General features: G+C 44.8%; 1 protein-coding gene and 1 pseudogene across 1 annotated transcript in view; both read left to right on the plus strand.

Annotated features, from left to right (window-relative positions):
- FAM135B (family with sequence similarity 135 member B) overlaps positions 1-12480 on the plus strand; it is a 162699-nt gene that overhangs the window by 63159 nt on the left and 87060 nt on the right. Inside the window, exon 3 of the mRNA XM_029222947.1 lies at positions 9140-9279. Coding sequence (XP_029078780.1) covers positions 9140-9279 — 140 coding nt within the window. The remainder of the gene's footprint in view (positions 1-9139; positions 9280-12480) is intronic.
- On the plus strand, positions 166-263 carry LOC114895726 (annotated as a pseudogene).

Genomic DNA, 12480 nt, shown 5'->3' on the forward strand with positions numbered 1-12480 from the left:
TCTATTGAGAGAAGATTATGAAGTGACCCAGAAGGGATTCATCAGAACCACATTTTGAATGTAAACCCACAGGATTTATGGATTGGGTGAGAGGGTAAGGGAGAAAGAGGAATCAAAGATGACCAGGAAGTATTTTACTCTTTGTGGTTGAGAGATTGGGGGAGGGTGCTCGCTTTGGCAGCACATATGCTAAAATTGGAATGACATTAGCATGGCCCTTGTGCCAGGATGACACGCAAATTCGGGAAGCGTTCCAAGTTTTTTATTCACTTTGTTATAAAGCAGAAACTAACACACCATTGTAGAGCAATTATACTCCAATAAGGATGTTAAAAAAATTTATAATACCTAAAAGCAACAGGAGACTGAACAACAAAATTAGCCAAAAAAAAGAGTGCTGTAAGAATGATAATGTAAAAAAAAAATGATATAAAAATGAGGACCATTTTTTCTTCCATTATTTACCAATAATAAAATAACAAGAAGTACTTGATTAAAAAAAAAGAGAGAGAGATTGGGGGAGGGACACAACCGAAGGTTCTATATTGGGTATGTAAGTTTATGGTGTGGATTTGACATCAAAGGAGTAATGTCGAGTGGGCGAGGGATCAGGTCCACTCAGGACAAAGGTGCAGCTGGAGTCAGGCATTTGAGGGTTCTCAGCTTGTGAGTGGCGTATAAAGTCTTGGAAACAGCAAGACGTAGATGGAGGTCTCCAACACAGAGGTGGGAAGAGCAGGAGGAGCCATCCCAGGGGGAGCAGGGAAGAGAGGGAAACCATGAACGTAGCTACTTGCCATCAGCAGGCAGGTGGGGAGCGGGAAGGGGAAGCTGGGACGAAGTGAGAGAGCGGCATGGACATATATACACTACCAAACGTAAAATAGATGGCTAGTGGGAAGCAGCCACATAGCACAGGGAGATCAGCTCGGTGCTTTGTGACCACCTAGAGGGGTGGGATAGGGAGGGTGGGAGGGAGGGAGACGCAAGAGGGAAGAGATATGAGGATGTATGTATATGTAGAGCTGATTCACTTTGTTATAGAGCAGAAACGAACACACCACTGTAAAGCAATTATACTCCAATAAAGATGTTAAAAAAATAAAATTAAGGTATACAGTGTAAAAAAGAAAAACAAACAAAAACAAACAAACAAAAAAATAAGGAATCTTCTTCTTGCCACCCTGGTGAGTCAAATCATTATTGCCATTTTCGTCTGTGAACGAACTAAGGCTGGGAGAGTTAACATCTCACTGAAAGACTCCCAGCTATAAACAGGGAGATTCCTGAAACACTGTCTTTCCAGGCAGTGCCCACTGCCCTGTGCCAAGCCTGCTGTCTTCCCAGGATCAAGAAACAATTGAGGATTCCCTTTCCACTTCCCTCGAGAGTTCTGCTAGCAGCTGCGAGAATTCCGCCGTGGATAGCGTTTCATCGTCGCAGCACCTGCACGCTTCTCTCCGTCCAGCAGTATACTCACTGCCATTTCTCTGAGACCACCTGGTAAATGTTAGACTCTGTGCCCAGTACACTGCTAGGTCATCTCGTCCAACCCTCCCAACCCTTGAACTCCCGTCCCCAGGTCACAGGGGCGGAAACCCAGGTTCAGACCAGGTAAGTTCCTTGTTCACAGGTGCGTGGTGTACAAATGGCAGAGCCCTGAGGAAATCCATGTCTTTGAACTCCAGTCCATTTCTTGTCGTTACAAAAGCGTGAGGGGCAAGGCCATGGACTGGACTCTATAATTAGAATACAAATGGAAATACCTGAGACTGCACAGGGGTTAGGACCGATCGGAAGGAAGCCCAGCAGGGGAAGTCTTGGGCGACTGGAGTGTGTTAGAGGTGGCCCTCTGGCCTTTTACTTTTGAAATTACATAGCAGTGCACATTATTGGCTAATAAAGTGTTATCAAGTGCTAGCCTGACTGGGCTCATTCTAATAGGTAGGTGAAAAGGGTTTATAATTAAGTAATTAAGGCCACTCAGTGTTGATGGGAAGATGCTCACGGCTAAATTACATCAGCAGCCCTTGTTCATTTTCAGGAATTTAAAGGGTATTTTTTTCTTTCCTGTGTTCTTTGGTTTAGTTGCCCTCCTTCTGCAAGCCTGAATTCTGCCAGGCCACGGCCTCTGCTTCGTAACTCGAGTTTGCTTGCAGACTAAGATAGGAGTCAGACGTCCTGGGAACTGGAGCTTCCCCCCAACATAGGGAACCTTCCAAAAATCATCCCTTTGTATCCCTGCCTTCATTAATAACTAATTAATTGATTGATTCAGTGCGTATTTGAGTGAGTATAATACACAAGGCCTGCTGTTCCATCATGCTAGGACTTCAGTTCTTTTTCTGTGAAACAGAAGTGATGGAGTATCGTGAGTGCGGTGAGGAGAGAAGGAAGTTGGGAAGTATTGCGCTAAACACTGCAGGCTATCGCCCTTCTTGTTGCTGTACCGTCACCAGTGACTGGTATTATGTCTAACATTGTCTACGGGGTCGTTTAGTTAAATAGTAAATGAATAAACAAACTCAGAGATGAAAGAATGAGTCACCATCTACTGTTGATACATTTGTTGCTGAGGGTGTAACTTAACCCAATGATCCTGAGTTCCCTCATGAGGGAAATGAAGACTGTCATACCCAAGGTCAAGTGAGATAAGGAATATAAAGTGCCTGGAACTCAGACGAACCAATCCCGGGCTAACTTTTGTAGAGCAACGTGAAATGAGCCAGACGGTTTCGAGTCTGTTGTATCTTTACAGAGAAGTGACTTTTTTTTTTTTGCAGTACGCGGGCCTCTCACCGCTGTGGCCTTTCCCGTTGCGGAGCACAGGCTCCGGACGCGCAGGCTCAGCGGCCATGGCTCACGGGCCCAGCCGCTCCGCGGCATGTGGGATCCTCCCGGACCGGGGCACGAACCTATGTCGCCTGCATCGACAGGCGGACTCTCAACCACTGCGCCACCGGGGAAGCCCAGAAGTGACTTTTTCAAGCCATAGAGTTATAAGTAACAACATCTGTGCCCAAACCCAGTTTGTTGTACAGAATTTGCTCCCTCCATTAAAACTGTTAAAGTAGCCTATATAAGATGTTTTAAATAATGCAGTGTATCTGGAAAGCTGAGAAATTCGTTCAGACAAGGAGAAGTCTGTGGAGGTGAACAATTAAGGGACTTCTCATCCCTACTCCATGGATAGATGTTCCAGACAGGAGCACCCTTCAAGGAACCCTATGATTGTTTTTGTTTTGTTTCATTTTCGTTTACTTTGTTTTATTGAAGTAGAGCTGATTTACAATGTTGTGTTAATCTCTGCTGTACAGCAAAGTGATTCAGTTTATATGTGTGTGTGTGTGTATATATCTATATAGACATACATACATACATTCTTTTTTGTATTCTTTTCCATTACGGTTTATCACAGGATACTGAACATAGTTCCCTGTGCCATACAGTAGGACCTTGTTGTTTGTTTATCCATTCTGTTGTTTATCCATCTTGCTGGTTATCCATTCTATATACAGTAGTTTGCATCTGCCAGTCGCAAACCCCCACTCCATCCCTTCCCCACTCCCCCTCCCCCTTAGCAACCACAGGTCTGTTCTCTATGAAGGAACCCTATGATTGTTGATGACTGAATCTGTTTTGTTTTTTTTAACCTATGACTTGATGCATAGCAGGTGATTCATAAGAAGTTAATGAATTAATATATTTTATAGCAAAACCCATAGAAACATATTAATCTGGAGATATGGTTAAGGCTTACACTCATCTCTATGGGCACTAAAACAAAATATTTAATATTCCATGTACAGAGGGTCAAGTAGAAAGTAAGAAGAACATTTGCTTTCTTTCAAATGGCAAAATAAAAATGACAACTAAAATGCAGCCCTTTATTGACGTATCATCCGTCTGGTACGCTTCAAATATTGAAGGTGCCAGTATGTTCACAACTCTTTGGATATTCCACAAACGGGCTTGTGTCTCTAAATGCCCTGTTGGCAGACGTGCCAGCATGCCTCCCCCATCTCATATTGTCCAAGAAGCTCTGAGATTCCACAGTGGACCAGGGTCCTTTTCTGAATGCCAGGCTAGGAGAAAACTGGGTTGCTTGGTCCCTTGCTCTGGGCTTCTCGTGGCCGTGCCGGTGCTCCGTTGAAGGTGATTCTCTAGAGTTCCGAGAAGGCTCGTCCGCTCAATGGTGAACTTGCTTCCACAAGCATCCCTACGGACCTCGTGGGCACAAGCCTCGGAGCCCCAATGCCATTGCTCTACAAAGCACAGCCTTTGTGCCAGGATAGATGGGTCCACAGAGCTTTTCAGGTCACCGTGTAACAAAATCAGCCTTCTGCTTACAAACCCCTTGCCCGTGGGCAACGTCCAGAGTCATCATTTCAGGCCCCAGCTTTCTTCAAAGTCCTTCTACTTCCAGGAACAAGCTTTCAATGCCTGATCCACACAGTATGTTAATACCTCCTACATCAGGAAAAGTCTGTCCCAGTGTAACAGACCTCCCCAACTTCCAAACTCCAGAAAAGGTCATCAAGATCTTGGTCTCTTTGCTCCCAGAATTTCCTCCTCTCTCGAAGCAGACCGTTCCACCTGTACTCCTGTGATTGGGTCTCCAGGAAAGGTAGCCGCCTTGATGGAATCGCAGACGGTCACGCCACACCTGTCTGCCCTGGCAGAGTGTGTGCAGCGGCCTTACCAACCCGACAAAGCTTATGTGATACTGAAGGTCATTCTGCCCATTCTCTGGAAAAACTGAACCTCTGCTTCAGGTGGCTTTTTTCTTCTGCCTACTCCTTGAAACAGTGAGAAACAATAATAAACCTTGGCTTCAAGGCGACTTCCTGTCCTTCCTGTTCCTAGAAATAGCCAGACAGTTACCTAGTGTAAAGAGTCATCATCATTGTCCTCTTTATCTTACCAGGAAATCTGCTTGGGCTTTGAGACTTTCACAGTTATACATACACCTCTTTAGTTCTCATCTCATCTGAGTCTGACGTTCATCGCGTAAAATAAGCTGGGCGTGACTCTTGCTTCACTTAAGCTCCTATTTACTGTCCTGCCCAAGGCCACATAGCCAGAAAGCAGTGGGGCAAGTCTAGGACACCTATTTTTGCTTTGCTGAAGGAGATCCTGTTCTAAACCATATAAACTCCAAGGTTCTGACCTTGAGTTGCTCATAATCTGACCTGGCTTTTTCAACTTCCATGAACTCTAATGTTTTGGAAGGTTGTCCCATATAAATGTGGCCTGGGTTCGAAGAAATGCCGTGATAGCTTCTTAGAATCTTTGTTTTCAAATAGCCCAGACCTCACCCAGCCGTCCTCAGGCCTGGAGGGCTGGAAGGGGTCCCCCAGGGTTTTGACTGCTTAGCGCAAACCTGATTCTCTGGGGGAGCTCCTGTGTACTGGCAGAGCCATGACCGTGTTCCCAGAGTGGGAGTGAGATTCAGTCTACAAGTCAATGCCCATGAGAGCTCCCCGGCTTGGACTCTGGGGTAGAGGGTCCATGTCAGATAAGGAGCACCTGTGCTTTGTAATCTGCGCTCACAGAGCCCTCTGGGGCTGGAGGGGGCTCTCAGCAGAGGGAAGGTAACTTGAGTTGTAAGCATTTAGAGGCACATAAGATATGCAAAGTATTGGTATCAGTCATTTGGGGGGAGAGAAACAGCAGAACCTAAAAATTTTTTACTCTTGCTTTCCGGTTTGAAGTTCCAGATTAAACTGTTTGGACAATGGGAGCCACTGAAGAGGTGTCTCTCTCATCTGCTCTGCTCCCTTTTTTCTACTGCCCTCCTCTTCCTTCTATCCCCTTCTCTTGCCCCTCCCACCTTCTTTCCATCAGACTTGTTTTCCCTCAGAGTTCTAACTCTCCTTTCAGATACTCATCCGTGGTATCAACCCTGACACATACAAAAGAAGACATATTTAGGAAGGCAAATCTACACCTTCTCATTGGACCACTGGTCTGGTCTCCAAACAATAAGTAAAAACAGTCTAAAGATAATCTCGAGGCTTATCCATGTTGCTGCAAATGGCATCATTTCATTCTTTTTTAATGGCTGAGTAATATTTCATTATATATATATATATATATATATACACCACATCTTCTTTATCCATTCCTCTGTCAGTGGACATTTAGGTTGTTTCTGTGACTTGGCTATTGTAAATAGTGAAGTAAGTCAGACAGGGAAACACATATAATATCACTCATATGTGGAATCTATAAATGAACTTATTTACAAAACAGAAACAGACTCACAGATTTCAAAAACTTGTGGTTACCAAAGGGGAAACAAAGGGGGGGATAAATTAGGAGCTTGGGATTAATTTACACACACTACTATATAGAGAGTGGATAGCCAGTGGGAACCTGCAGTACAGCACAAGGAACTCAAGGTTCTATAATAACCTATGTGGGAAAAGAATCTGAAAAAGAAGGAATGTATATATATATATATATATATATATATGACTGAATCACTTTGCTATACGATGCTAACACAACATTGTCAATCAACCAGACTCCAATAACATTAAGAAAAAAAAGTGTCAGAATATTTGAAGTAACACTTGGGATATACCAAGACATGTTCTCTTCACCAGTGTAACATTACAAAAGGATAAAAAAAGAAAGATGAGTTTGTTATTTCAACAACAACAAAACAGTCTAAGGAGAAAAGTGGCTTTTTACCCCACTGCTAGGAAGCGGCAGTCTCCCAAGGTAGGAGCAAGGTCTTTCAGAGTAGAGAGAGCAGGCACTGCCCTCACCTCTAGGTGTCCAGAACCTGGTGCATAAGAGGGTGAGGAGAACAAGGTGTGAACGAGCGCCCTCTGTCTGCCAAGGAAGGTCCTGCAAATGAGCCAGTCATAGAAAGTTCAGGAAGTGGCCTTGCTGAGGGGAAGAAAGGAAGCTTTCCTTCAGAATGTCAGGAAGAGAGCCAGGATAATGAGCAAGGTGTCCAAGTGTGGGCTGTCATTGTTGAAGAAGGGAGAATCCCAGTGGGAGCAAAGCAGGTAGGTGCTGTCCCAGTGATGTCCACAACCCCAGAGGGTGTCTTGTGATCAGTGAACCTTCCTTTGCAAGGAGGCACCTGTTTTGTGCCCTACTTACTAGTGATGAGAAAATACCGCAGAAAGTCTCACGGGGCGTATCCTGGGCCTAATGAGGCACCTTGGGAAGCCACGGTCTTCTGTAAATACTGCTGAGCCCTGTGATCTAGTTCGTCAACCTGCTCAAGACCAGAGGAGCTCAGTCTCCCATAGATGTAGCCGGTGGAAACGTATCCAACAGAAAGTGCTACGACCTTTCTCGAAACACAATGAAAAAGTCATCCTACTGCATTTTGCATGCCTAGGACATGCTTGCTCTTCAGATCTTGATTTATTTTATCCCCTTCTGTCTACGCTGATCCCAGAAGGTCAGTGTGTGGAGATGCCCGTTTTTCACGTGGAAAGGCTGCCGTTACAAGGAGTGATGTCACTTGCCCAAGAAGGCAAGTGATTGAACTGTTTTTCTGGCTGCCCCTCCAGGTCCTAGACGGCTCCGTGTTGCTCTGACCTTCAGAGTATTTACCCCATCCACCCTCTGCCACGTCGTCGGTCTGGCTTATAGATCAACCAGGCCTTGACAGTGATAGAAAAAGGGCTGGTGCAGCAAATAAAAACAGAAGGGCATTTGCACGCAAGGATCGCTTCTGTTGAAAAGCCACATCAATTTGAATCCAACAGGTCTCAATAGGGCTGTGTCAGGCCAGAAATTTTATTTCCTTCACGATGAAGTGCAAATTGGAGCGTGAACATCTTTGCGGCCTTGGAGAGACCTGGGATTTTACATTTCTTTTTCCCTACTCTGAAGCTACAACGCAGGTGTTAAGTGTCACTGTGCATGGGGAGGTGACAGTAACCCTTTGTCCCTGTTTCCAAGGGACTGTTCCAGCCAGCTGGGGACACTGCACAAGGCACTCAAACCGTTTTCCTTTGCTGGTTGGGCTTTTTAAAAAAATTTCTTGCTTCCCTTTGCAATCACACTGTTTCCGTTTTTCAGTAGAGCTTCATAGCATACCTGTCTTTTGCTAGGAAATGGGTGCATTTTATTCATTCACCCAAGACATCTTTTCTCAGTTGTTAAGTAGGTGGATGTGAGGATGAATCCACACAACGCCTCCTCATATAGCGACTGTCATGACACTTCCCTCCCCTTCTTTGAGGCTTGGTCTCTTCATCTGTGGTGAAAACTTACCCTAGCAATTTTCTGTGAGGATTAAGGAAAGAAACACATTTGAAAAGCACTTTGGAAGCTGTGAAATACCACTTGGCCATTATTATGAATGAGTTATCTTTGCTTTATATTATATAAATAGTACCATTATTTATTTTAGAAGATTTCTATATTTTTCCAACTCTGCAGTTTGTGTGTTAAGTGATTTGGAAGAATTCACCCATTTTCTCTTCATAGTAACCCTGGTCAGTGGATGCAGGAAGATCTCTTAACCTCCTTGAGTAGGTTTATCTTCTTGAAATTCAACTTAACTTTGAGACAATGTTTAGGGATTAAGGTACATTTAGAATGCACTGGAAGACATGGGATTGAGCAAGTTCCTTAAAAAACTGGATATCTAATGTAATTAGAATTAGCACATTTATCTAAAACTCAAGACAGAGCATCCTTCATATCCTACGTGCTGTGCGAACAACACTTTCAGGAGAGAGAGATTCTGTGGACGCTAGGATATCCTTGTATCCTTCTGTTTTTCTCTCTCTGCTTTTCTCCTCATTATTTTCAGGAGAGGGGGATTATGGAAGGCTTTATGAAGGAGGGGTTATGTGAGCAGGTAAAGAATTTAGCAGGTACTAATTTCCAGCCAAGGAACACTGCCCACTGCACGACAAGTGATTTAGCCAAGATCCTATGACTTATAAAGGACTGAAGAAGGTTCTTTCTGAGATGCCATCCCGATTCAGTGACCATAAATCTTGTGTGATGGAATCACATTCATCTGTGGCTTTTGGTCTTTGGGAATTGGAATGCAGTTTGGGGCCATTGTTTTCCTTGAGCTGGACTGACCCCCAAGGAGGCCGCAGATCCAGGGCAGGATGGGAGTCATGAGCTGCTACCGGTTCTTGTTTTGCAGACAGCGGCAGCCTGCACTCAGCCTGTGTCCACGAGAGCACTGTGCACAGCCGAGTCTTTCAGATCTTATACAGGAACGAAGAGGTGCCCATCAACGATGCCGTGATCTTCCGAGCTCATTTGCTCTTAGATGGTGAAAGGGTAAGTCGCGGAATCTTCCACCAGCCACGAATGGCCGTTCCCTCCTGTGCCTTTTGTATCCAGTGCTAGGAGAGTGGGACGTGAAGGAGACGTTGTACATTTGCTCTGAAATCTGACAGATTGGGACTGGGGATTTCAGAGCATTCCTGCACTTCCTGATTTATTCCTTTTTGTACTCATGCTTTCGTTCGTATACTTGCTTGTTTCATGTTCCAAGCGGGTCCCATTGACTGACTTGCTGACTGTCTTACTCATTCCTCCTTCGCCCATTTGCTCGTCTTTCTGGGCCTCCGTCAACAGGGCAATCGACAGGTGTTTGCTGAGCATCTGCTTTGTGCAGGGCTTTGGGCGGGCCCTCGGATGATGGGCAAAGCTGAAGAAGGCAGCAGGGCCGATCCCTCAGATGACGGGTGCTCCATCAGAGAAACAGATATACAGACAGGCCCTGGTAGCTGAAATGCACTGTGCTGGCTGCATGTGCAGAAGAACAGGGGCACCAAGGTTGGAGACGAGCTCTCTGGGAGGACATCAACGGCTTCACAAAGGAGCTGGCTTTGAGATGCTGGGACTGAGAGTCCATCAGACTAAGAAAGAAGAAGGGCATCCCGTACAGGGGGAAACAGCATGAGTCAAGGCGCAGAGGCCTTGGAGCAAAAGTTGATTGAACATTTCCTGTTTATGAGATTAACATCTGATAATAACCTGATATTAACATCAGATGTTTCAAAATTTATGGTTACTGCGGGGAAGGGGGAGGGAGGGACAGATTGGGATGTTGGGATTGACATATACACACTACTATATATTAGTTAGGTAACTAATAAGGACCTACTGTATAGCACAGGGAACTCTAGTCAGTACTCTGTAATGACCTCTATGGGAAGAGAATCTAAAAAAGATTGGCCATATGTATATGTATAACTGACTCACTTTGCTGTACACCTGAAACTAACACAACATTGTAAATCAACTATTCTCCAAAAACATTCAAAAAATAAAAAAATCACTTGTACCTTTAAAAAAAATCAGATGTTTCAAAAGAATATCTGAAATCTAAACCGTTTTTCTCACTCCCCCAGCCCCACCTTGAATTCCCATTACCGCGTGCCAGCTGGTCATTCCCTGCTAGAGTATCTTTAAAGATGTGGAAGTATACTCCTACTTTAAGAGAGCCTAATCAGAGATGTGTCCCCTATAGGCATCCCCTACAGGCATTATAGCATGCATAACGACTTCTACTGGCCATCTAATACTCCTCTCATGTCCTATGGCTTTTTTGTTTTTTTTAAAGTTTTGTATTCGGTTGATTTTTTTAAAAAATATATTTATTTATTTATTTGGCTGAGCCAGGTCTTAGCTGCAGCATCCGGGATCTTTGTTGCCACGCACGGGATCTTTAGTTGCGGCATGCGGGATCTTTTAGTTGCGGCATGCGAGATCTAGGTCCCTGACCAGGGATCGAACCCAGGCCCCCTGCGTTGGGAGCATGGAGTCTTAACCACTGGACCACCAGGGAAGTGCCTCCCATGGCTTTTTGTTCACATCTTTTATGCTTGAGGTAGTGACGAGTTCCCGTGTGGCTACACGTGAAACGCTGTCACTGATTCTTCATTTATGAATCTGTCCATTCATCTGTTGAGATCTGTTGAGCACCTACTGTGGGCTAGAGATGAAAATCATGAACAAGAAGATACCCCTGGTGTCTGAGAGCTTACGTTTTACCATGAGATCAATACATCACCATGCAATCAAATAAATACATCCTATATATTCTATCGCTGAGCCTTCCCACTGCTTCTCGCTCAGCTCACTCATCCATGAGATACACTCACAAAGGTAATAAGAGCAGGAATTTTCACCCCTGTTGGAGGTCCTGTGAAACTACAGCTGGGCCCAAAGTGGAAGAGAACTCATGGCAGGCTCACTGTGCGAGACTTGATGCTGCCTCCTGATGGATACTCAGATTTCCAAGAGCTCAGCTTCAACACAACCTTCACACGAGATGGCGACTGCTTCCTGGAGGGGAAGCGGCAGACAGGAGAGCTCCCTGAGGAATGAGGAGGTGCTGAGGAGTCCTACAGTGACTGACCCCGAGGTACCCAGCCATCAGCATTGGTTGCTCTCCCTGAGTTCCCCCCACACCTTCGTAAATCAACTCTTTTTAATGAACTGAGTGCATCGTCTACTTCTTTACTGGACTCTGGTGGACACAGGTAGTTTAGGAAAAGATACTGGAGCTGGTTTTGAGGGTTAAGGGACTCCCAGTTGGGCTTCATGCACAAGCTCAGCTTCCCCGAATTCTACTAAGAGAAAGTCACTTGATTTCTCACGGGCCGTTGTCCTTTGGCACGTTGATCTCAAAGACCTTCCTGGGGAGAATGGTTGTGACTGGAGGCTGGGTTTGGACATTACTCAGGTCTCTTGGTCATTATTCCATCTTAATTCCATCAGACTCTTCCTCCTGCCCCTAACGGTTTAAAGCTTTTCAAGGTTAATGTTTCCCAGCACTCAAGTTTAGCCTCACGCGAGTTTGCAACAGCCATAGTTCAGAGGTGGAACAGGCAGTGTTTGCCAGCATGGGTTGTAGTCTTGTACATATTTTGTACAAGACTTTGTTCATACGGTACATATTGTTTTCTTCTGCATATAAAATCACTTATCTCTACAAGCTAATAATTTATTATTGTGTTGGGGGTAATCCATATGGCAGCAAACAACGTTATCATTAATCATTACATCCAAATCAGTGACAATGAAAGTTAATTGGATAAGTTCATAAAAGGCGTATCTCTGGAATGCACGCATTAGCTCTAGTGAATACCTGTTTATGGCAGCCAAAACACCGTATAGCCAGCTGGCCAGAGCTCACGGTCTTGCATGTACGTAGCCATCAATGTGAGTGGCAGGCATATACAATGCCAACACATCGAGCGTACCGTTTCCTGTGCTATGGGAAGTGCAGACACGGAGAAGATTCAGCCCGCACAGTCAGTGCCCAAGTAAATGTAAGAGATGACCATGGACAGAGCTAATCACAGCTTAAGGCACAAATGTTTTCATAAAAGTTGCAAAGAACCAGGGAGTGTGGAGTAGGATAGGTATGTTATTTATATACACTTTGTGTAACACCCCCCCAGAAGATTTGGGAAGGCTGACAAAATACACAGAATAGTAAAAGGGTAAAAATAGCAATAGAGTGAG

The sequence above is a fragment of the Monodon monoceros genome, unplaced genomic scaffold, assembly GCF_005190385.1.
Source record: "Monodon monoceros isolate NGI ecotype Baffin Bay Population unplaced genomic scaffold, NGI_Narwhal_1 Super_Scaffold_14, whole genome shotgun sequence".
Lineage (NCBI taxonomy): Eukaryota > Metazoa > Chordata > Mammalia > Artiodactyla > Monodontidae > Monodon > Monodon monoceros.